At 42.5% G+C, this 25,998-nt stretch overlaps 1 protein-coding gene and 1 non-coding gene across 2 annotated transcripts; one reads left to right on the plus strand and one right to left on the minus strand.

Moving 5' to 3' along the window:
* The first annotated feature begins 714 nt into the window (after nucleotides 1-714).
* On the plus strand, nucleotides 715-25,998 carry Serinc3 (serine incorporator 3). Its single transcript, XM_036183693.1, has 10 exons — nucleotides 715-873; nucleotides 7,644-7,805; nucleotides 9,944-10,137; nucleotides 12,686-12,765; nucleotides 16,196-16,333; nucleotides 17,711-17,880; nucleotides 20,474-20,564; nucleotides 21,002-21,182; nucleotides 24,143-24,367; nucleotides 25,067-25,998. The coding sequence occupies exons 1-10, from the start codon at nucleotides 835-837 to the stop codon at nucleotides 25,203-25,205; spliced, it is 1,419 nt and encodes a 472-aa protein (XP_036039586.1). The 5' UTR covers nucleotides 715-834; the 3' UTR covers nucleotides 25,206-25,998.
* Nucleotides 11,707-11,813, minus strand: LOC118583345. The gene has a single exon (XR_004944916.1). It is a non-coding gene; the product is annotated as a U6 spliceosomal RNA (small nuclear RNA).

Genomic DNA, 25,998 nt, shown 5'->3' on the forward strand with positions numbered 1-25,998 from the left:
TTGAGCCCAATATGACCATGGCTCTAGAACATGGATTCATGTAACCCTGAATGATGTGATGAGTTCCACCATGGAAGAGGGTGTGTAAATCAATCTTTCTCCTCTCTCAGCAGCCTGGTCTAGAAGTCATTATACAGCTCAGGCTAGTCTTGGTATTTTATCACCCTGTCTCTTTCTTTCCAATACTGGGGTTACTGACATGCACCACAGCTTCTGGCTGCAAGAACAGCTCTCTCCTCCTTCAGCTATAGGGCCACATTGTAGCCCAGGCTTGCCTGGAACTCTTTATGTAGTCTAGGATAGCCTTGAGTCCTGATCCTCTCTAGTGCTGGGATTAACAGGTCCTAACTGGTTATTACATGACCCAACATAGCCTGTTTGCCTCCGACCTTACAAACATTTCATCTCCATAATCACAATGTACTGCCCAGACACAATTAAACAGTCTGTAGAATGTTTAATACAGATGCAGCTTCTTCAGAGAACTTCAGTTCGCAGGGGATATGCCGTGTCTCTCTGCATCTTTGCGTCCCCTCGGATCACCAGCGCCCTGAGCGAACCCAGAGCTGCACGCCCTGAACCCTACGTGTCCCCTACAATGCCAGCAGCCGTAGTCCCGCCTTCCCCTCAAGGGCTCGGTCCCGCCTTCTTCCTCCTCAGCCAATGAGTCAGCGGGCTGTGGGCGGGGCCGCTCGATGACGTGCAGGGCGTCCTGCGAAGGGCGGGCCCTGTTTCCGGCTTGAGAAAGCGCGTTTCTGAGGCGACGCCTCAGCCGGCAGTCAGCCACCGCACAGGGATCCGCTCGGAGCGGTGGGTCTCGGCCCCGGCGTCACCATGGGGGCCGTGCTAGGCGTCTTCTCCTTGGCCAGCTGGGTGAGTCCCGAAGCCTTGGTCCTCCGGGGCCGCAGGCGCGCGGGGAATGGCTGTCAGGACCCCCAAGGCGGGCCCGATCCTGTCCGAGGCCGGCAGAGAGGAGCGGGCAGGCCCGGGTTGCGCGTTTGATCCAGGCCTCGGGAGGCGACGTCCGAGGTCGGGTGCAGCGGCCCGGCTGGCTCTCGGTGTGGGCGGAGGGTCGCGGGAGGCCGGGCCGCCATTGTTTACAATTTCGACGCCCCGCCCCCGCGAGCCTTCCGGTCCCGGGGAATGGGAAGGGGGCGGGCGCTGCCGAGGTTCCTAGGCGGGGGTTCACGAGTGGGTCGGAGGTGGCGTCGTGAAATTTAGGGTCACTGGAGTAATTTTTTTCTTCATAGCTCGGCATAATCCAGCGCTCTGCAGAGTTGGTTGGGGAACGCGGATTTTAAGTCAGCCCTGCTGCAGCTCGGGTCCGAAAGGAACTAGCTGTAGCCATTTATTTAATTACTAGCGCCGCGGCCTAAACATTTTGGGATTAAACAGCCTAGCATTTCTCTCCTCCAGAGCTGTTGGGAGAAGAAATTAGTCAAACCACTTTGTCAATGTTAAAACATTTTTTTTTTTTCTTCTTTTCTTCCAGACAGGGTCTCCCTGTGTAGCTTTGTGCCTGTCCTGGAACTCACTCTGTAGACCAGGCTGGCCTCGAACTCACAGAGATCCGCCTGCCTCTGCCTCCCTAGTGCTGGGATTAAAGGCGTGCACCACCACCGCCTGGCTCTTATAAAACATTTTAAAAAGTTAATTTTAGGGTCTGGGAAAAAGAATATACCGAATAATCTAACAAATCTGCCTCAGAGGAGCATGGTACCAGTTCCTAATTGTTGTCTCATTCCCGAACTGATGTAATGAACCAAGGATTCAGTCTCTGTCATGTCAGTGGCATGTCTTGGTGTAGAGGTAATGTCGTAGATATCTTGTTCAAGTTTTGGTTTCCTATGAAATGATGCAATCCAGGCATTTCTATCTAGAAACTGCTTGTATATTTTATTAATTCATTTTTTCCAGTATGGGGTTAGTAACAAGAATATAATGAGTGAAGAGAATAATAGGAAATTAAATGCTGTGTCGAGCCAGGCATGGCAGATCATTTGTTACCTCAGCACTTGGGAGACCCTGTCTCAAAACAGGAAGATGCAAATACAGTTTATGGTAGCTGTCCAGAGGCTGTGGGTTTAATCTCCCAACTGCCAGTATTCACTCCATCTCCTACCTCACTCCTCCCCCCCCCAAGGGGCTAGGATATCAAGGAACCGAATTATGAAGATACTCATTATATGGTTTTATTTTTTACGTAGTAATGTTTTTTATTTTTATTTTGGTATTTAATATTGAACCCAGGACCTTGTTTATGGGAAACACATCTCTGAGAGTCCCCCAGCTACATTTCCAGTTTCCATGCTGGCCTCTCACTCACAATCCTGATTTAGCCTCCAGAGTATTACAGGTGTGTGCTACCACTCCGGGCAAAAGAATTTTATGTATTTATTTTGTTTTTTTGAGACAGGGTTTCTCTGTGTAACAGCCTTAGCTGTCCTAGAACTAGCTCTGTAAACCAGGCTGGCCTCGAACTCTCAGAGGTCTACCTGCCTCTGCTCCCAAGTGCTGGGACTAAAGGCATGTGCCACCACCGCCTGGCCTGGCAAAGGATTTTAGCCTTTACTTTTTTTACTTTGTAGCCCAGGTTGGCCTTGAACTTGCAGCAATCCTCCTAAGCCTAACTAGTGCCGGAGTTACAGGTGTGAACTCTCACAACTGGCCTATATATTTTAACAAATGCTTCAAGTTATTATTATTTGGGGGGCAGGAGTTCACTTTGTAGCTCAGCACTGGGGTTACAGATGTGTGCTACCTTGCCTGGCTTTTCTTTTTTTCCTGAAAAGAGCATATGTGTAAACCTGAGTTCTTTGTGATGAGTAACTCGTACAAGATCTTGCTGCTTGTACAACTGATTTAGGGAAAGAGGAAGAGACAAAGGGGGATCTTAGTGTGAGGACACAGATTTTTGTCTTTTGAAAACATAAGTGGGATAGATGTGATGATTGTTTTTCACTAGCATGAGAAGTGGTTCTTGCCTCGCTTTAAAACATCTCTTTAAATGGGGATTTATAGTAGATGTAACCGTCTTGTTAAATAAGAAACACAGATCCAAATGCAGAGTTAAAAGCCAAGAGGTCAGAGCAATAGCTGAGAGCTGAGAACCTTACCCTTCACTGCTTCTGCTGTCTTTTATTTATGGCCAGCTCATTTTCTAGAAGTTGCTCTTTTAACTCAGGTGAGGGAGGCTTTGAGACTAGGTTTTTGGCCTGAACAACAGAAAGAGTTGAGTTGTCTTTTTTTGAAACTGGGCAAGTAGACCGCAGCAGATTGCATGGTAATTACTGATTTCCTACTATGCAAAGGTGTAAAGTACAACAGTAGGAGTGGCCTCCCTTCAGGTGTTTATGACCTAGAGAAGTAAAAGGTGTATTGGTTTGCTAGTAGTCTTTTTACTTTCTTTGGCTTGTAGATTTGGGCTTGACAGGCCAATAATGCCCAGGATGTGAATAATTCCCGAAAGTCAGAAAAGGACAATAGAGAGCTTATTAGATACATTGTAGTATAGCTGCTGTGGGCAAGACAATAGAAACTGCCTGCCATTCATTCTAAGGGGCTACTGGGATGGTGGCTCAAATCTGGCAGACAGTTTCAGTGTAGTGGTGGAGCCCTGGGGTGGCAATATGAGGTTCATTTCTTGATGGTTAGGCAGAATTTTTATTATTTGCCTGAGACACACATTTTACTATCGGTGCAAGGTTAGATGGTGGTAACTGGGGGTCAGGATTCAAGCAGAGTCCGACCTGCTCATTAAAGAGTGGCATAGGCTGGGCATAGTGGCATGCTTTTGATCTCAGCACTCTGGAGGCAGAGGTGGGTGGCAGATCTATGAGATCGAGGCTAGCTCAGCCTGGTTTACAGAACAAGTTCCAGGATAGGCAGGGCTACATAGAGAAACCATGCCTCAAACAAAAAAAAAAAGAAAGAAAGAAAAAATGGGATGGGATTTTTTGTTTTTTCAAGACAGTTTCTCTGTGTAGAAACTGGCTGTCCTGGAACTCACTCTGTTGATCAGGCTGGTATTGAACTCACAGTGACCTGCCTGCCTCTGCCTCCTAGGTGCTGGGTGGGATTAAAGACATTCGCTCCCAACACCCGGCAGGAATGGTCTTTTTTTTTTTTTTTTTTTTTTTAAGATTTATTTATTTATTATGTATACAGATGAGGGTGCCAGATCTTATTACAGATGGTTGTGAGCCACCATGTGGGTGTTGGGAATTGAACTCAGGATCTCTGGAAAGAGCAGTTGGTGCTCTTAACCTCTGAGCCATCTCTCCAGCCTCCTTTTTTTTGTTTTTTTTTCCAGACAGGGTTTCTCTGTGTAGTTTTGGTGCCTGTCATGGATCTCACTTTGTAGACCAGGTTGGCCTCGAACTCAAAGAGATTCGCCTGGCTCTGCCTCCCAGTGCTGGGATTAAAGGCCTGTGCCACCACCGCCCTTTTTTTTTTTTACAGTGATAATTTGGATGCCCTAAAATAAATAAATAAATTGCAGCCAAAGCTTGTTAAAGTTAAAACTTTCTGCTTCTGCTCAGAGGCAGTAGGGCCCATGCTCTGAGCTCAGTCTACTTTTGAGGCAAAAGTAGTAGCCTTGTTCTGAGATTAGAGTAGTACCACACGAATCTTCATCTAGCTTTTTCCTGTATTGCAAATCAGAGTCTGAATTTCTCATTCTTGTGACATTGGTCTCATTGGGGCTTCCAAAGGTTTGTTTTATTTTTGAGATAGGGTTACATGTAGCCCTGGGATTTGCTTTTGTAGACCAGACTGGCCTCAAATTTGTGGCCATCTTTTCTCTCTGCCTCTCAATTTTAGAGATTGTAGGCCTGCACCACCATGCCTGCTCAAAACAACTGAATCACAGTAACCAGGTTTGCACTATAATTTGGCTCTTTTGGATTGAGGCTAGCTGGTCTAGTTTGCTCTTCTGAAGGGGTTAGTTACTCCCACTTTCACAACTGAATTTAGGTTCCATTTCTGTGAAAAGGACAAACAGTGTCTTTTTCACTTATCTACAAGGTCCTCACATTCAGGGTCAAGAGAGAGAACAGAGGGTCTAAGTCAGCCTCTCAGTATCTCAAGGACAAACCCAGCAGCCCCCTCTGAGTCATGTCCAAGCTTGTGCAGATGTGTTCAAAAGTGATAAGACTCCGCTAATTAGAAATATACTAGTGTAGCTGCTGCTTGCTTATCCAGTTATGCAGCTGACCCTGAAACTCCCCTTAGCTGTGCTAAAAGGAGTCTGCAGGTCCCTCTGGGGTCGTGGCCCTTTTGTACAGGTAACCGACCACACCTATGTGCTGGTATAATAAACGCGGTTTGTTCTTGTATGCTTTGATACTGGATATTTCCTTCAGTGTTTCCTTGGACCCTAACCAGTTGGACATATCTACTGCAATATATTGAGTCCTTTCTAAGTCAGGAATTATGCTGATTACTTTATAGTTCAGACATGTTATTTTCACACAGTAACCTTGTTCAGATGATAAATGGCATTAGGCTCACTTTACATCTTAGAGAACTACACTTTTAAGTTAATCAGCTTGCTCTCAAACAAAAGCGTGATACATCTGTGTGAAAGACCCCAGAGCCCTGGGATACTTTCGTCTGCGAGAGGGCTCCCCCAGAAACCAAGATTCCAAACCAGCAGATGCAACACGCAAGAGGAATGTATTCAGCACTGGCGCAAGTGGGCTCTCTGTCCTGGTCAGTCAGAGAGCCCGGAGCAGCGGTTACAAGCATTTTTAAAGGCAGAAATTACAAAATTAGCATAAGATACCAGGTGCCCCGGGTTTGGCCCAATTTAAAAATCATCATATATTTCAGCAATCATTTTGTTACGTGGGAAATTTTGTAACATTAGTTGTAAACTGGTTGGCTCGGGGAGGTCTAGGGGGAGCGGTTACTCTGGAGGGGAGTTCGCATAGTTATAGGCTTGTGATTGGCTGACATTTGACCTAGTTTGCTGGACTCACCAGATGGTCCTTATCTTGGGTCCTCTTTGAGGAATTTTTTTAAACAGGGACTTATTATTATTTTTATCTATAATTGCAGACCTTGTCCCAAGGCCGACGGCTGAGCTCTGAAACTTTTTACTTATTTCCAGGGAGAGGATGGGTCAGTGTCTAACGCAAGCAAGTTTACAGAAGCAAAGTCAGCAATTTGCAATTGTAAAATGTATCTCTAATTTTTTTTTCCTCATGTGAAAGGTATAAAGATTGTTGAGACCATGTCATAAGACTAGAGTCATCCATTGTTTTTTGGTTTTGTATTTAAATGTTTTAGATTATTTTATTTATTTATTTATTTATTTATTTATTTATTTTTTGAGCTGAAGATCGAACCCAGGGCCTTTCGATTGCTAGGCAAGCGCTCTACCACTGAGCTAAATCCCCAACCCTAGATTGTTTTATGTGTAGAATATTTTGCCTACATTTATGTATGTACATCAGCTACATGCCTGGTGCCCACAGAGATCAGAAGTAGGGGTTGGATTCCTTAGAACTGGAGTTAGGGAGTAAGCCACTGTGTGGGTAACTGTGAACTGAATTCCAGTCCCCTGCAACAGCAACAAGTGCTCTTAATTGCTGAGCCATCTCCAGCTCAAGTCATCCGTTGTTTATAGTTATTTGTAAATCTGTATTAACTTATTCTTGCACTATGATTTGATAACCAAGTATCAAGACAAGTCAAGTAGTTTCTTAAACAAGTATATAATGTTGTCTTGTTTTGGGGGTGGGGCAATGTTAAGACAGGGTCTTAATTTGTAGCCTTGGCTGGCCTGGAACTCACTATGTAGGCTATACTAGCCTCAAATTCACAGAGATCTACCTACCTCTACCTCGTAAGTACTGGAATTAGAGGCATGAGCCACCATGCATGTCTATAGTAATCGTTTGGGAGCTAAGGTTCTTAGTAAACAAATAGTACAGTTATGTTTGTGTTTTTCTTACATTGTTTTCACACAAAATATGCTCTCTGTGAATATAATACTTTGGAAGCTTGTCCTATGTTTCAGGCACTGTGTGGTGGGCTCATTTATTAATAGTAATTAATAAAGAATGATTATTATTTTATTAATGAGTATTTTACAGAAAGAAAATGAGTTAGAGACATAATTTGCTAAAGTAGCAGAAATTATATTGACTCTAAAGCCTTTGCATTTTTGCATGGTTTTATGTTTTGAGACAGACTTACTATGTAGCCCTGGTTGGCTTCAAACTTTTTTTTTTTTTTTTTTTTGGTTTTTCAAGACAGGGTTTATCGGTAGCTTTGGAGCCTGCCCTGGACTAGCTCTGTAGACCAGGCTAGCCTTGAACTCACAGAGATCCACCTGCCTGTGCCTCCCGAGTGCTGGAATTACAGACCTGTGCCACCACTGCCCGGTGGCTTCAAACTGTTGATGCTCTTCCATTAGCCTCTTGAATGCTGAGGTTGCACGTGTGTGTTTCTATGGCTTGATTTTCTTAATTTGTAGCCCACATAGCCTGGAACTCATGATTCTTTGGCCTCTGCTTTCTAAGTGCTGGGATTTTAGGCATGTGCCACATTAAACAGGATTCTGTTAAAACTACCAAACCCCAGTTTGCCTCAACAGCAGTGAAGGATCTCTCACGGCCCTGGTGTTGTTCTTACAGGTTCCATGCCTCTGTAGTGGTGCATCATGTCTGCTGTGCAGCTGCTGTCCCATCAGTAAGAATTCCACCGTAACTCGACTCATCTATGCCTCTATTCTCTTCCTTGGCACTATTGTGTCTTGCATCATGATGACAGAAGGCATACAAACTCAGCTGAAGAAGGTAAGTAGAGGTTACAGCATCTTACTGTGGGATTACTTTGTATTGTTTCTATATTTCCTTTTTTTTTTTTTTTTGGAGCTGAGGATTGAACCCAGAGCCTTGTGCTAAACCACTGAGCTAAATCCCCAACCCTTGTTTCTATATTTCACAAGACTCCTACTGTCATATTTAATCAAGATCATTTAAATACTTTTCTAAAAATTTATTTTCTGTGTATGAGTGTTCTGCTTATATGTATATATGTACATCAAATGTGTGTGTCATACCTGAGGAGGTCAGAAGAGGGTGTCATGTCCCTTGGAACTGGAGTTATGGATGGTTGAGAGCCACCATATGAGTTCTGGGATCTGAACCCCAGTCTTGTTAGAGGAACCACTGAGCCATCTCTCTAGCCACAGTAATTTAGGGCTTTTAATATTAGTGTTTGTTTTGTTTTGTTTTGTTTTGTTTTTTTTCGAGAAGGGTTTCTCTGTAGCTTTGGAGGCTGCCCTGGAACTTGCTTTGTAGACCAGGCTGGCCTCAAACCCACAGAGATCCGACTGCCTCTGCCTCCTGAGTGCTGGGATTACAGGCATGTGCCACCACCGCCCGGCTAGTGTTATTATAATTACTGTGAGGTAGGGTTTCTTGTAGCCTACACTGGCCTTAAACTTACTATGTAGCTTAGGCTGGCCTAGAACTCTTGATAGTCCTGCCTTTACCTCAGGTACTGAGAGTCCAGGTATGTACCACCACACCTGGTTTAAATTATCTGTGGATGTAGTCAGGGCACAGAATATGAGGTGTTAGTCCTCATTCAGACGTAGAAGTCATAATGAGCATTGTTGGGCTCTAGTCTAACAATCCAGAGGGAACAGAATTTAGAAATGACTCTTTTCCTTGTTTGCATAAGCTTTAAGCTACAATAGTCCTTTACTTTTGGAAGGAATTTGTTGTAGCTGAAAAATTCTGTGTGAAAATTGAAATAACCTCAGGAAGGTGGGTTAATTGAGGACCCAACCCATAGCAGTGTCCTGTGTTCTACCACTGAGCTACATCCTGTCTTCAGAGAAGGACTTGTTTAAATGACCCAGGCTAGTCTTAAACTTACTATGTTCTAGGATGACTTGGAACTTGTGGTCATATTACTTCAGCCTCCCAGACTTTGGGATTATAGGCTTAACTCATAACCAGTCATCTTAAAAAGGAAGAAAGAAAGAAAGAGAGAGGAAAAGAAAGAATATATGTGTGTCTTAGGGTTTTTATTGCGGTGAAGAGACACTATGACCACAGCAACTCTTTCTTTTTTTTTTTTTTTTTTTTGCCAGAGCTGAGGACCGAACCCAGGGCTTTGCGCTTGCTAGGCAAGCGCTCTACCACTGAGCTAAATCCCCAACCCCACAGCAACTCTTATAAAAGAAAATATTTAATTGGGGTGGCTTACAGTTTCAGAGGCTCAGTCCATTATCATCATGGCAGGGAGCATGGCAGTGTGTAGGCAGATGTGGTGCTGAGTAGTAGCTGAGAGTCCTACATCTTGCAGGCAACAGGAAATCGACTGAGACACTGGGTGTTATCCTGAGCATAGGAAACCTCAAAGCTCATCCCCTACAGTGACACTTCTGGAGGAAGTGTATTATACCCATTCCAACCAAAGCTACACCTCCGAATAGTGCCGCTCTCTATAAGATTCTGGGGGCCAATTACATTCAAACTACCACTACATATATATGATGTGTACAAGTGTTTTGCCTGCATGTATGTGTGTGCACCATGTGTGTGCCTGGTGCCTTTGGAAGTCAGAGGCATTGGCTCCCCTGGAACTGGAGTTATGGCTGGGTAGTTGTGAGCAGTCAGGTGGTTCTGGGAACTGAATCCTGGTCCTCTACAAAAGCAACAAGTGCTCTTCGTGGCTACGCTATCTCTCAGTCCAGCTTTTTGTTTTTTAATGTGAGTTGTTTGTGTTCTTAGGTAATAAGATCGTTGTCAATTGGAAGTCACCCCTCCCCCATCTCTCCCACCCTCCACCCTCTACCCCCCACCCATGCTCAAGCCTGGTTTTTTTTGTTTGTTTGTTTTAAACAAATCCTTGCTTTTGGAGTGAGAGCATTTCTGTAGTGTTGATATTCTTATGGCATTGAAATTTCTTGCCTCCTCAGATTCCTGGATTCTGTGAAGGAGGATTTCAAATCAAGATGCCTGATACAAATGCAGAGAAAGATTGTGATGTGCTGGTTGGTTTTAAAGCTGTATATCGGATCAACTTCGCTGTGGCCATCTTTTTCTTTGCCTTCTTTTTGCTCATGTTAAGAGTAAAAACAAGTAAAGATCCCAGAGCAGCAATACACAATGGGTATGTAAGATTGTCTTTCAGTACGCTTGGCTCCTCTCCTTCAGCCGTTAATATTGCCATTTGGACAGATAGGTTACTGTCTTTTTTTTTGTTTTTTGTTTTTTCGAGACAGGGTTTCTCTGTGTAGTTTTGTGTCTTTCCTGGAACTCGCTTTGTAGACCAGACTGGCCTCGAACTCACAGAAGTCCACCTGCCTCTGCCTCCCGAGTGCTGGGATTAAAGGCATGCGCCACCACCGCCTGGCTGGTTACTGTCATTTTTGATAGCTTTCTAGAATGCCTAAAGTGCTTTGTAAAATAGGTCAGACACAATGTTTAGACACATTTTTTTATTTATAGATAGGCATGTACCTGAGACACGTATACACAAGTACACATAGCATACAAGAAAGGTAAGCAATAAAAAGGAAGAAATATGTATGGACTGCTGATTTATATATTCTCTCGCTTCCTCCTTCTGACCACAGTTCCTCTTTCACAAAAATTTCTCAGTTGGAAGCTGATGGGAGCTTTGTAAATGTTGTATTTATTATAGATGTGAATTTCAGAGAAGCTAAATATTTTGCCTAAGATCTTTTAAGTGGGAAAAAGTTGAAGATAGGATTGAAGTTCATGTATGTGCAGTTCTCAAAGCTTGATACTTCATGTTTTGTCATGCAAGCCACATTGGTTGGTTGTTTGCTTTAGTTTTTTGAAAAAGGGTCTTTCAGCCCAGACTGGCCTTGAAATCCTGATCCTCATACCTCTACCTCCCTAATAGGATTACTGGTATGTGTCACCATACTCAGCTCAAGACAATAGTAAAAGTTACAGATTGAAAGTCAGATTTGGTCCTGGCCTTTTTGCTGATGAGCTCTGTGATTATGGACAAGATAATTTGTGTCCTATGTTGTAAATGGGGGATTGGGAGATAAATCCTTCCATAAATGTAATGATTAATGACTTTCCATGTAGCTAACACTGTTAGAACTTATGATTCTAGAAAAGGCATTACCTTTATGTGTTAAAAGTAATAAAATTCTGAAGTTTACTTACGAATGACTTATGTTGCATGCTAATTGTGAGGTTACAGATCCTCTAGCTGCCCTCTCACAGAAATCATTCCACTCCACCCCACCCCCAGCTCTCACCAAGCTCTCTCGCTCCATAAGCAACACATCCTGTGTCCTTGCAGCTCTTACAGCTCTTGCAGAGTTCAGTTTCCTTCCTCCCACTTGGAGCTACTAGCAAGCCACACCACCCTTGAATTACATGGTTTTGGGTTTTGGTTTTTCGAGACAGGGTTTCTCTGTGTAGTTTTGCGCCTTTTTCCTGGAACTCACTTGGTAGCCCAGATGGTTTTTGTTATTTGTTTTTTGTTTGTTTGCTTTGGAGACAGGGTTTCTCTGTGTGTATTGCCTTGGTTGTCCTGGAACTTACTGTGTAGACCAGGCTGGTCACAAACTCAAGAGATTGGCCTGCCTCTGCCTCCCAAGTGCTGCAATTAAAGGTGTGCACTACCACCGCCTGGCTCTACATGTTTGCTTGCTTGCTTTTTATTTATTTATTTAATACGCATAAGCTTTTAGTTAAAAATATGGAGTGCTTCATGAACTTGTGTGTCATCCTTGCGCAGGGGCCATGGTAATCTTCTCTGTATCATTCCAATTTTAGTATATGTGCTGTCGAAGTGAGCACTGCATGTTTATTTTCATCTAGTGCTATCCTGCCTTGAGACTCTAGCCCCTGTGCTAGGTCACACATAGACTGTATATTAAAGCAACCCCTTCAAATTTCTCAATAATCCACTCTCTTCCCGGAATTTTTCCTTATGGGTCCTAACATGCTGTTAACTGTTTATATTCTTAGTGTGCTGAAGGGAATTAAAGGCCTTTTCCCTTCAGGACCCCTGTCTTGCTATTCATGGCTGCCTATGATTATAATGCTATAACTCTAATAAAGCTCATCTGAAGGGTTATTAGTCTCAGCTTTCTTTTTACTGGATCAGTATAACATTGCTTATAATATGTGTGTGTGGCAGTAGTGGTGAGATTGAACCTCAGGCCTTGTATGCCCTGGGCAACCATTCTAATGCTGAGCTATATCCTGAGCCCAGGCCCCCCCTAGACAGAATCTCTCTGTGTAGCTCTAGTTGTCCTGGAACTTACTCTGTAGGCCAGGCTGGCCTGAAGTTCACAGAGATCCACCTGCCTCTGCTTCCTGAGTGCTGAGATTAAAGGTGTGTACTGCCTGGCCTCAGCCCTCTTACTTTTTTCTTTGGTTTACTGAAACAGGGTTTTGTTTTCTTCTGTAGCCCATGCTGGCCTGGAATTAGATATCTTCATGCTTCAACATCTAGAGTAATTGAGATCACAGGCATTTGTTACAAGGCTTGGTTTAATACATTGTATGAAATATTGAGTGGAATAGACTTGGGTCAAATGAAAAAACAAGCCTGGACATTTATGTTGCAAATGCTATTTAGGCTTTATTTTTGTAATCAGAAATGCATTTTTCTTAGTTTAAGAATAGAAGTTAGCATTTCTCATAAATGTTACTTTATTTTATAGGTTTTGGTTCTTCAAAATTGCTGCCATTATTGGTATCATGGTTGGATCTTTCTACATCCCTGGGGGCCATTTTACTTCAGGTATGACGTACTGCTGAGGGGTTGACATGTATAACTCTGGTGATTAAGAGCTGCATTTCCATTAGTGATTTTATAGACCTGGTCTTTAAGACATGGTGTCCAGTTATATGACTACATACTAAGACAATGATGGATTAAAACCAGGAGATAGACCACTTCTCAGCTTTTCTGGAATTGTATGTTAATTTTTGTACTATTTAATAGTTTATCTTCTCATTTGGTGAGAAAACGTCACCAGAGAGCTTGTCAGCATAAGGACCCGACACTCCCATGCTGCCTTTCCCTGTCTTAATTTGCTTCTATGACATGGCAACAAGTGACATCTGACAGTTCCCTAAAGTGTGGTTCCCCCATTCCCCTAAAGTGTCAGTGTCCAGCCTCGGCTCAGGTTCAGGTCCTGACCACCAAGTGGATTGCACTCAAGTGACCCTGAATAGGTCAGGCTGTCTTTATTTATACTTAAACAGAGGTGGTTTTTGTTTTGTTTTGTTTTGTTGTTTTTCAAGACAAGGTTTCTCTGTGTAGCTTTGTGCCTTTCCTGGAACTCACTCTGTAGACCAGGTTGGCCTCGAACTCACAGACATCCACCTACCTGGCTCTGCTTCCTGAGTGCTGGGATTAAAAGCGTGTGCCACCACCGCCCAGCCAACAGAGTTTGTTTTTTTTTAAACCAGGGTTACATGAACAGCTTTATTATTAGCTTCTACTTTTGACATTAAGTAATACCATCATCATAAAGCCGGCAGTGGTGGTGCATGCCTTTAATCCTAGCACTCGGGGAGGCATTGACAGGTGGATCTCTGTGAGTTCAAGGCCAGCCTGGTCTACAGAGCGAGTTCCAGGACAGGTGCCAATGCTACACAGAGAAACCCTGTCTCAAAAAACCAAAACAAACAAAAGAAATGTTTTTTATATTTATATTATATATTTAAGGAATACATCACGATCATTATGAAAGCCCCATTGTTCCCCTTTATGCTTCCCCAGATACACCTTCCCACACTTATATAACCTTATTCTAGACACAGAGTTTAGCATTTTTGCAGATTTAACTAAATATCAAGCCAGACACATCCTGCGCTTATATCAGCTGGCAGCTACTTGCCGTTACAAAGTTGTAAAATTGCTGTTACAAAGTTAAAAAGTAATAGACATGGACACAATGCTTTATGGACAGTATTCAAACCCAGACAATTCTTTCATGCCTGTAAGATATATTTTTATACATTTTCCTTTTCTACAAGAGGGTCCCATGTCTCAATCTCTTTGTAAAAGGCAGACTTTGACAAAGCACTCTTTTCCCATCTCACTATACTATACTTCTTCCACCAATATAAGCTACTATGTATGGTAAAGATGGATCTATCCATCCCATATTTTGCATTATATTTTTTCCTCTTGGAGCATACCAGAGCCTACTGAGAGATCAAGACAAACTCCAGTAAACACCTCAGAACAGCTCTAAGAGAAATCATAAACAGTCCGAGCCCTGGTTGAGGCAACCCTACCAGGGTGGGCTGGCCAATGAGTAATTTTGATAAACAACTGCTGGTCGCAAATGTCCTTGGCCAGTATCTGTGGGCTCTAAATATCCTTCTGATAACCATTGTTGAAAATTCCTCTGGACCCCCACCAGTAAATTCAAAGGTTACATATTCTCACTCAATCCTATGACGCAAAAGCTTTTACCACCCTGCTTGTGGTTTTTCCCTTTAAAAGCCTCTCACTCTGAGAGCTCAGCACCATCCTCCTCCACCTGCTGTGTTGGAGTGTTGGACACAGACCAAGCCCAGGCTTGCCTGTGGTCAATAAACCCCTGTATGTTTGCATCGGATATCAGCCCTGTGGTGATCTTGCTTGGGGGTCTCCTGACATGGGTGCAACACTACCAATGATTCTATGCTTGGTGTCCAAGGAACTTAATATACTCTCAACAGTTGGCACTATGTGTATTCCTGAGGCTTTCTTCCTAGTCTGTGTATGCATGCCCTGCTCTCCTTTCCAGAACTGAGATATGGTTAATGTTCCAAGTGTTGTTTTCTCTTATGTACCTAACTGTCTCTGTTGAGTCAGAAAAGTTCCCAGGATTGGCAGTTATAGTTAGTAACTCCAGATAAAAGATTTGAGGAGCATTAGCCCCTGTTGAATGTTAGGAGAAAATATTCAAGAAAGAGCAGAATTTCCAGGGAAAAATTATAGCTATTGCATGTGTGACTGACGACAAAACCACCCAAAGACTCACCAATGAAATGAGAGAGAAAAGAGCCTGTAAAGTTCATGAATTTTGCAAATTCCTACACTGTCGAGTGGACTACTGGTCCTTGCCAAATGAGGGTCTGTTTCCACAGGTGCCTTGCCCTGAGGCTGATCTGAGGCTAGGGTGCTGGACTCCCAACAGTAAAGGGAAAGTCTTTTTTTTTCCCCAGACAGGGTTTCTCTGTGTAGCCCTGACTGTCCTGGACCTTGCTCTGTAGATGAGACTGGCCTGGAATTCAGAGATCCACCTACCTCTGCCTACTGAGGTCTGGAATTAAAGGCATATACCTCCACCACACAGCTTAGGAAAAGTCTTATGGAGTCATTTTATTTAGACTGTGAGGTGCTAGTGTAGTGATTAAATAACACCATCTTGTCCTAACTCTGTTTGTGTGTGCCTAGACAAACTCAGCCTTCCACTCCCCAATAGCCACATCTACCTTGGCAATGCATTTGGCCTCTCTGTGATCCTGACCATGGTCTAGATTTATTAACCAAGATAATTTTGTTTATGCAAACTAAAATAAAGCTAAATAATTGGGGGGAAGTATAAATAAACAATAATTGTCACATGGTATCTGGAAAATATGTTGTAGGGAGACAGATGTTACTCCAACCCCACTCAAAGACTGATGTAATTGTGGTTTTTGTCTTCAAAAACAATGTCCTCTTGAGTTTGAGCACCAAGAGACATTTTGGAGGCGTTAGCCTACTCTTGGTCTGCCCTTTTTTAAAGGACTGTTAACTGGTTGTTGGTAACTATCTCTTAGAGATCATTTCACTAGGCTCCCTTTAGCACAAACTAAAACAAGTTTTAAAAGGTCTCAGAAACCAGGCGGTGGTGGCACACGCCTTTAATTCCAGCACTGGGAGGCAGAGGCAGGCAGACCTCTGTGAATTCAAGGCCGGCCTGGTCTACAGAGCGAGAGATCCAGGAAGGGGCAAAGCTACACAGAGAAACCCTATCTCGAAAAACCAAAAAAACAAAAGGTCTCAGAGCTTAAAAGGCACTTGCCACAAAGCCTGTAAAATACCTGTTAGTTTGAAATGAAATGATAAGATAATCATACTGTACTGCTGTAGACTGCCTCTCTTTTTACCGGAGTTGAATCTGCTTGTAAAGTTTAGCAATGTTACTCTGGTGGTGAAAAGTAACTGTTTTCTTTGTTTACAGTTTGGTTTTTTGCTGGCATGTTTGGGGCCACTTTCTTCATCTTCATCCAGCTGGTGCTCTTGGTAGACATGGCTCACTCTTGGAATGAATCATGGGTAAACCGAAGGGAAGAAGGAAACCCAAGGTTCTGGTATGCTGGTAAGTATCTAAATTCACTTCAGAGAGTCATACTGTTACCTAGGGAGTATAATAAAATCTCCAGTTTTAAATATATAAACTCAATGTAGAGCTTCTTTTTTTAAAATTGTGAGTGTGGGTGTTTTACCTGCATTTGTGCAGTGCCTATGGAGGCCCCAAAGGCACCATATTCCCCTGGGACTGAAGCCCATGTCTACTGGAAGAGCAGCCAGAAATTCTCTGAACTACTGAGCCTTCTCCAACTCCTATAGCTGCTGCCTTTTACAGAGCTGCTTTGTCAGTTAAGCCTATTGTGAATTGTATGCATTGCTGGAAGGTGAGCATAGTACATTCAGTCATTGGACTCTCAGTTGATAATGTTGCTATCTCTGCAGAGTCGTTAAGCAGGCATTTTCAGATTTATTTGTACAGCTAATTGATTATGTAAATGGAAAGGAATATTTCTGTAGATTATTCAAAAGTAGAAAACTGTTTTCCCAGACTAGGAAGGTTATCTTATTTGTGATGGGAGCCAGGTTTAACTAACCAGGGGTTGCAGAATGAAATTGTCTCAAAGAGGATCTGTTTTGTTTACCCCAGACCTCATCCCTGGTATGTAGTTACTGTCGGCTGTGACCTTGTTTATGGAGGGCACTCTGTGTAGCTCAGGCTGTCCTTGAACTTGTGATGCTCCTGCTTTAGTTTCTCAAGTGGTAGTATTACAGGTGTCCGCCCACCACACCTGACCGTGAACTGTACTGTTGGAAGACCAGGAATCATCTAGAAAAGCTTATGTACATATTTAATATGTAATTCAGAGATGACTAAAACTGGAGTCACCAAATACTTTTCATTGAACCCATGAAACCAGGTTAGGTAATCCAGGGTTGCAAGTTTATTTACTTAGTGGATTTTGGAGTTTAATGGAGAATCGTTTAAAAACAATGAGTCAGGTGGCAGTGGCGCAAGCTTTTTTTTTTTTTTTTTTTTGGCGCTGAGGATCAAACCCAGGGCCTTGCGCTTGCTAGGCAAGTGCTCTACCACTGAGCTAAATCCCCAGGACCCCCCCCCCCCTCTTTTTAGACAAGCTTTTAATCCCAGCACTCGGGAGGCAGAGCCAGGTGGATCTCTGCAAGTTCGAGGCCAGCCTGGTCTGCAGAGCGAGATCCAGGACAGGCATAAAACTACACAGAGAAACCCTGTCTCAAAAAAATAAATAAATAAATAAAATAAAACAATATGAAACTTTAACCTTGGCATTGCAAATTTTCCTGCAGCTTATTGCTGACCATAGGAATGAATTGAGTCTCTTTATTTATATAGCAAAGAAAAAAATTGATCTTAATTCTAGTCATTTATTCGGATGGTGGAAATTGATACTGTTTTCCTTTCCTCCAGCTTTGCTGTCTTTTACAAGCTTGTTTTATATCCTTTCGATCATCTTTGCCGTGTTGCTATACATCTTCTACACCAAACCAGATGGCTGCACAGAAAACAAGGTCTTCATCAGCCTTAACCTGATTTTTTGTGTTGCAGTTTCTATTGTATCCATTCTTTCCAAAATTCAGGTATGATGGTTTTCTGTTTTCTCTTGTGAAAGACTTCGAATTGATGCTAAGTTTAAGTTCCAGGCAACGTTTTAGTGAATTTATATCTGTGTTTAACTACTTAAATATTTCTCCATATTATGGTTAATTGTATGTAATTATAATTTTTAAATTATGATTAAAACTAACTATAACTTAGTAATCAGGTATGTGTTACTGAGTGCTCATATTTTTTTCTTTTTTCTTGAATTTTCAAAAATTTTTAACTTTACATTTTAAGATACTCTCACATAATAGCCTTGTTGGCCTAGTACTCACCAGAGAGTCCATACTTTGAACTTTGGGACCTCCTTGATGGCATGTGCCTGGTTGAATTCCTCTATCTTGATGTCATTCATTTCCTGATCATTAAAAACTAGGTAACTTGGAGGTGGTGAGATGCCTCAGTGGGTGAAGGTGCTTGTTACTGGTTTTATCCCCAGGACCCATAGGGTAGATGGGGAGAACTGACTCCTTCCTACATATTGTCCTCTGACCTTCACACATGCGCTATGGCACACACACCCTACACATACTTAACAAATAAATTTAAACAACATAAATAGAAGAAAATAATCCCTCTCCCAAAACTAGGTGACTTAAAGCTTGGTGTAGTGTAGTGGTGTGTATCAATAATTCCAGCAAGTTTGAGGTCAGCCTGGTCTACATAGTTAGTTCCAGGCTAGCCCCAGGACTATGTAGTGAGACTCTGGCTCAAAGAACTGAAAACAAAGAAATAAAAACTTATGGAGTCTTAAATGTAAAAAGAACATTTGTTTTTCATTGTTTGGCTTTTTAAGACAGAGTCTCCTATAGCCCAGGCTGGCCTTGGACTCCTGATTCTTCTGCCTTCCCCTTGCTAGTGCTGGAATGACATGAGCCACCAAGCTCAGCTTTCGTTTTAAGAGTAAACGGGGAGGTGACTTAGTGGATAGAGCACCAAGCACAGGGGCCTGAGTTCTCCCCAAAGCTTGTATGAGGAGCTGGGCGTGATAGCGCATGTCCATAATCTCATTGTTCCTACTGTAGGTGAGGACATGAGAGTCCATGGCAGTGTGTTGTCCTCTGACCTCAGTACCCTTACCAAGGCATGTACTTGTTCTTACTCACACACATGCACACATCATATGTGTATACAACACACACACTTTTTTTATAAAGTTAAGGAGGCTAGAGAAATGGCTCAGCAACTGAGAGTGAGTATTGCTCGTCCAGAGGACTCAGTTCAGTCCCCAGCAGCCACACCAGGCGACTCATCACCTCTATAGGGTGCCCACACACTAGTGGCATGCACTCACTCAGACACATAAACCATAGGATTGAAAGTAAATCAGGTGACGGGGTGGGGGTGGGTGGGTGGGGGATAGGTGAGAGAACTAATCTAAACCTAGAAGGCTGGGGTAGGAAGCGAAGGCCAGTCTAGGCTACTGGAATTCTAAACCAAAGGAAGGAGAAAAAAGAGAATTATCTTAAATGTGAGAAACTAAAGTGAATGTGGTTGGATGCACCTATAATCCCAAATAACCTTGTTTTTTGTTTTTTGTTTTTGTTTTTTTTAAGTGAGTAAATGGCTGAGTTTGTGGTACATCCCTGCAGCCCCAGGTGCTTAGAAGGCTGAAGTGTGATAATCCCTTAAGGAATTAGAGACTAGTCTAGAAAACCCTAGTGTGACCCTTTTTCAAGAATACATGAGGAAGTGTCTGAGATGGCTCAGCTGGTAAGGGTGCTTGCCAGATGACCAGTGCCATCCCTGGAACCCATAGTGTAGGAGAACCAATTCCTGACCACATTTGAAGTCCCCTCCCACCGCACACAAAATAAATAAATAATACTTTTTAAAAAGAGCATGAGGGGCTGGAGTGTAGCGTGGTTGGTTGGTGGAGGTTTACCCAGTCTGCACAAAACCCTGAGTTTGATCTCAGCACTAGACTAGGTGCTGCACAGCTGTAATCCCAGCATTCAGGAAGGGGAGGCATAAGGAACAATTGTTCAAGTGATCATCATTGGCTACCTAATGAGTTCAACTTACCTAAGCCTTAAACTTACCTAAGATCCTTTCTCAAAAAAACCTTTTTTTTTTTTTTTTTTTTTTTGGTTAGCTCATATTTAATTATTTACTGGACATGGTCCATCTCTAGTCCTAGTAGTGCTGGAAGCTGAAGCAGGACTGAGTTTGGGCAACAGTATTCAGAAAAAAAGAATTACGAAAAACAAAATGGAAGTTTGTTTCCAAGAAGTGGTGGGTCACCTAGCTATTTTGTGGTAGAGCTGAGTGGATTTTTCTTCATATAAAGAGTCTAGAAACTGAAAGCCTTTGTGTGATACATAGGAGTTTTCAAGATTGTGAAAGGCTTTGCAAACCAGCAATAAATGCATCATCGTCTTCCTTACTGTTTTGCAGATTAACTGAAACTGAAACTGTTTTGTAGACTAACTGAAACTGACATCTTTTAACTGTCAGGAAGAATAAGGTTTTCAATTTCTTAACAATTCAGTGCATCCCAGGGAGGCATGCAAACTTGCAGAAAGTCATCCCTTACAGTCCATATGGCATTGTTTTTGTTTGATTCCATAGGAACATCAGACTCGTTCTGGCCTCCTGCAGTCCTCCATCATCACTCTGTACACTCTTTACCTCACGTGGTCAGCCATGACCAATGAACCTGGTAAGGCAAAGTTATAACTCCCTGATAGAAGTGCTCCTTTGGTGGGCATATAGACTGAAGCTAGAGCAGATGGGAAATAGACTACATGTCCAGTGTTCACAGTTGGTTTCAGATATTCGCCTTTAAGTAACTGAGATAAAACTAGGGATATGCTCCTGTTTGGAAAGGCTGAGCACCAAGCTAAAACATTGCGTGTTAAATTCACAAAACCAATGAAGTCACAAGAGACATTTATAAAACTTGAGATACTGTTTTTTCTAGAGCTAGGTCATTGGTTGAGATGTAAATACAGTATTGACTACTGAGTTTCAGGTTCTTCTAAGCATATCTTTCCTGTGTTTCACAACACAGCTAAATGGTGTGTAGGCAAGCCCTCTGATTCTTCCTTGGAACAAGAGTGAGCTGTAACTAATGGTAACAAAACATTTCGTTTTCAGACCGTTCCTGCAACCCCTCCCTTATGAGCATCATTACACACTTAACTTCACCAACTGTGTCTCCAGCCAATTCAACTACACTTGCTCCTGCCTATGCTCCACCCTCACAGAACGGACACTTTATGAATTTGGATGATGTTGGGGGGCTGTTTATCTTTGTTGTCTGCCTTATATATTCTAGGTAAGTTCTGGGTAGGAGGAGCTCTAAAGTCTCATGAAAGTGAATAACATTTTGTTTTTAAACCATTGTAAAGAATTAAAACAGTGCAGCTCTTTTTAATGAAAAGTCCTTTGCATGTCTTTGCTTACACAGCTGTGTGTATTTCTTAAAGTCCAGAAAATCTAGCCGGCGGCGGTGGCACTTGCCTTTAATCCCAGCACTTGGGAGGCAGAGGCAGCGGATCTCCTGCTCTGTGAGTTTGAGGCCAGCCTGGTCTATAGAGCAAGTTCCAGGACAGCCAGGGCTACACAGAGAAACCCTGTCTTGAAAAACAAAAAAAGTACGAAATTTAAAAAAGAGGTCTAGCTGGACAGCCATGCACGCCTGTAATCCCAGCACTCGGGAGGCAGAGGCAGGTGGATCTCTGTTAGTTTGAGGCCAGCCTGGTCTACAGAGTGCGTTCCTGGACAGCCTCCAAAGCTACAGAGAAACCCTGTCTTGAAAAACCAAAAGAAAAAAAAAGAGTTCAGAAAATCCTCTCTCAATTACCCCTGCTCTTATGAAGGTTCCTCCTTTGTATAGAAGGATAAAAATCTTCACTTGATTTTAGATGGGCTAGAAATAGGGATTTTCAGAATTCTCTTTTAGAAAATAATACTGGCCGGGCAGTGGTGGCGCATGCCTTTAATCCCAGCACTCGAGAGGCAAAGGCAGGTCTGGACCACTGAGTGAGTGCCAGGAAAGGTGCAAAGCTACACAGAGAAACCCTGTCTCGGAAAAAAAAAAAAAGAAAGAAAGAAAGAAAGAAAGAAAATAACACAATGATTGGGGCAGAGAGTGTTGGTCAGAGTATATGGCGCTTGTCTGGTATTTGTGAAGCCCTGGGTGTAATCTCCATAACTGTGCCAAAATTTTTTTCCTCATTTATATTAAGTAAAAAATTGTAAGTTTAATAGTCCCTAGTACAAAACCACAGATATAACTTGATTTGTACCCATCTTCCCACTCATTTTTTTCATACAATAGCATGGATTAGATTAATAACTTAAAAGTTATTCAAAATTAGCCAAGACGAAAAAATTTTTTTTAATTTTATTTTTTTGGTTTTTTGCAACAGGATCCCTCTAGCTTTGGAGCCTGTCCTGGAACTCTCTCTGTAGACCAGGTTGGCCCTGAACTCAGAGATCCACCTGTCTCTATCTCCCAAGTGCTGGGATTAAATGCATGTGCCACTACCACCCGGTGATAAAATTTTATTTTTATAGGTTCGAAAAATAAGAGAGACTACATGTAAAATTGGAAATGAGAATATCTTCTTTTGAATCTACTTGTTACCATGGAGAATATTTTGGTCCACAGTATTTCACTTTTTTTGTCATTGTAGTTTGTTTGAGTAGCCTTCCACTTTATGTATAGATTTAGCTTAATATTTTTTGCTTTTTTATTTAAAATTTTTTTTATTCACTTTACATACCAACCACAGATCCCCCTCTCATCCCTCCTCCCACTGCCCCCTCTTAATTTTTTAAAAATATTTTGTGTGTATGTTTATTGAGGGAGCAACAGTTACACCGTGGTGCACATATGAAGGTTATTTTTGTTTGTTTTTAAGATTTTATTTATTTATTATGTATAGTGTTCTGCCTGCATGTATGCCTGCAGGCCAGAAGGGGGCACCGTATCTCATTACAGATGGTTGTGAGCCACCATGTGGTTGCTGGGAATTGAACTCAGGACCTCTGGAAGAGCAGTCAGTGCTCTTAACCTCTGAGCCATCTCTCCAGCCCACGGCCCTGACATTTTAAAAGATTGCCTAGAGTAGGGGTCAGCACACCATACCTCAGTTAGGCTGGTTGGCTACTTGTAGACTTTTTGTTGTTGAGACAGGAGCTCATGTCTGGGGCAGCTTCATATTTGCTGCATAGCTGAGGATGAGCTAGAACTGGTCCTCCAGCCTTCACCACCTGAGTGAGTGAGCAGGTGTGTGTCCACGGCATGGCTCAGAGGTCATAGGACAACTTTAAGGAGCAGGTTCTCTCCTTCTCACTCAGCATTCCAGTCATTGAATTTAGGTTGTCAGGGTTTACCTGCTGAGCTGTCTTTTTTTGGTTTCTACACAGAAACAAGATTTTTCTGTGTACACCTTGCTGGCCTGGAATCGGAGATCTACCTGTCACTGCCTCCAGAGTGCAGGAGTTAAAGGCATGGGCCACTACCACCAGCACTTTTAGTATTTTCATAAAATACTTAAAAAATACTAAATTTTGTCATATGCTTTTTCTGTCTGTTGAAATGACCATGTAGTTTTTGTCCTTTGTATTTTTTTGTTTGTTTCTCTGTGTAGCTTTGTGCTTTTCCTGGAACTCACTTTGGAAACCAGGCTGGCCTCGAACTCACAGAGATCCACCTGCCTCTGCCTCCCAAGTGCTGGGATTACAGGTGTGCACCACCACCACCGGGTGTGTATTTTTTTTCTTTAATCATGAACTCATTCATCTGCGCTGCTGGAAATCCAGATGACTATAGCTGATGTTAAGGAGTTCTTTGAATAGCAAGCAAGGCATGATTGACAAGTGCTGGGGCAGGACACCTAGAGAGCTGTGGGAAATGGGAGGAAGCTTCTCACCCAGCTTGGGGAGGTGTGATGTCCAGGAAGAATTTCAAGAGGCCATGGCACTGAGACAGAGAAGTGAAGGATGAGTAAGTTAGCTAGGAAGAGGTAGGTGGTGTATTACAAGCATAGCAGTAGAAGGGACACTGACTGGGCAGTGTGTTTCTGGAATTGAGTCATGGAGTAGCGACTACGAAGAGTACCATCCTGTAATTGATAGGCAGCAGTGGTAACTTTGGACTTTCAGCAGCAGGCTTTCTTTCTAGTCCAAAGTGGGAACAGCCCAGAAATAACCTATGTGGGCCAAAGGGCATCATTTCATCTCAGATGACTTCCTCTTGATGTGATTCTTCTTGGGATTACTTTCTAGCATCCGTACTTCAAGCAATAGCCAAGTTAACAAGCTGACTCTATCTGGGAGTGACAGTGTTATCCTTGGTGATACCACCAATGGAGCCGGTGATGAAGAAGATGGACAGCCTCGTCGGGCTGTGGACAACGAGAAGGAGGGGGTGCAGTATAACTACTCCTTATTCCACTTGATGCTCTGCTGTGCTTCCTTGTACATCATGATGACCATAACCAGCTGGTACAGGTAGGAGGCCTAGACAAAAACAGAACACTTACTCAGCCCTTGGGAATGCCTAGAAAGTCTATGGGAATTGTCCTTATTGCAGAACCCTTCTCTGTTTCAGAGAATGAAGCTGTCTGTATTCAATGTCCTTTTCTGGAGTCCTTTTGTTTGCTTCAGATGGTCTAGCTTCAAACTTGCCATTGTTCTGGTTCTGCCACAGCCACCTAACTGCTGGGAGTAAGAGCATGTGTCAACATGCCCTGCTTGAAATAGAACCTAGTAGGAATTCTTTGCAGTTCAAATTATTGGTAGCTTTTCTAGATGAGTTATTCAAGAAAAAAAATCATGACATAAAGCCATTTGGCCTGACATTGGTAATTTTTTTTCCTGTGCTTTTAGAGAGGCCATATTAAAGTATTCTGGTCAAAGTAATAAATGTCCTAAGCAGGGACCATTTCAGGTAGGCCATTTATTTTCATTTTGTCAGTAATTATAGTAATTCAGATGGTACAGAAAAACCTTGCTGAGAGAATAGGTAGGTCTTTCATGTTAGCAAGAAGGAAAAATGATGTTTGAGAGGCAGAGTCCATTGGCCATAACTGAAAATAGCTTGCTAAGTCTCACTGAGGAGTTTCTTGGCATTGGCCAGGGTGAGTGGAATGGGAGGGATTCAGTTTTGCAATATTAAGCTTCTCTCCCCCGCCCCTCTTGTTTTTTTAGTCCTGATGCCAAGTTCCAGAAAGTATCCAGCAAGTGGCTAGCTGTGTGGGTCAAAATGGGCTCCAGCTGGGTGTGCCTCCTCCTCTACCTCTGGACTCTTGTGGCTCCACTTATCCTCACAGGTCGGGACTTCAGCTGAGCTTCCGAGTGCCAGGGACACTGCTAAAGCTGCAGAGTCTCCTTCGCTGAACGCATATCCTTTCTAAGTTTCATCAACTAAACTATTAAGTGAACGCTTTGCAAATTTGCCTGTATTCATGTTTATATCAAAAGGCAAGACTGAATAATGCTTGATGCAGAATCTGAGCTTTCATATATATACATATATTATGTTTATTTGTAAGGCTATAGCACAAAGGGAACATTTTTGTGTTTTAGCATTAATTACAGCTGTGCTGTGAAGAGAGTTCTTTATGAAGACCTGTAGATTCCTACAACTTTGGTTTAAAATGTAAGTTAGAAGATTGTTGGATATTTGAGGCTATCTTTAATATATTTCTATTGCAGTCTCCTTAAAAACCAAAAAGGAATGCATTAACCCACAGTTCCTCAGTAAAGGTCTTTGCTGAGTGACACAGGCACACTGTTTCTTGCAAAGGGTCTTCAGAGGTGTAGCATCCCGGGTTTCGGCAAGAAATTATGTATGTAGGTCCTTCCCCAGGAACCTGGCTGCTGATAATGCTGAGAGAAGGCTATTGAGTTCCTTTGCTTACTTTTTATACTACACTGATGCTGCTTGATGGAAGTCTGTGGCTTTGTCAGATTTATGTCATCCCAGTAAATGCTTTGTAGATTTGATTAAAAGTTCACTTAAGAAACACTGTAGTGTTATGTAATGATCTTGTTTTGAATGTAAAAGTCAGAGGCATGTTATGTTAGTTTATTACATTTGCACTATAAAAGTACTTGATTAAAATAGATAATTTGGTTTC

This window comes from Onychomys torridus, chromosome 4 (assembly GCF_903995425.1).
Source record: "Onychomys torridus chromosome 4, mOncTor1.1, whole genome shotgun sequence".
NCBI classification, from domain to species: Eukaryota; Metazoa; Chordata; class Mammalia; order Rodentia; family Cricetidae; genus Onychomys; species Onychomys torridus.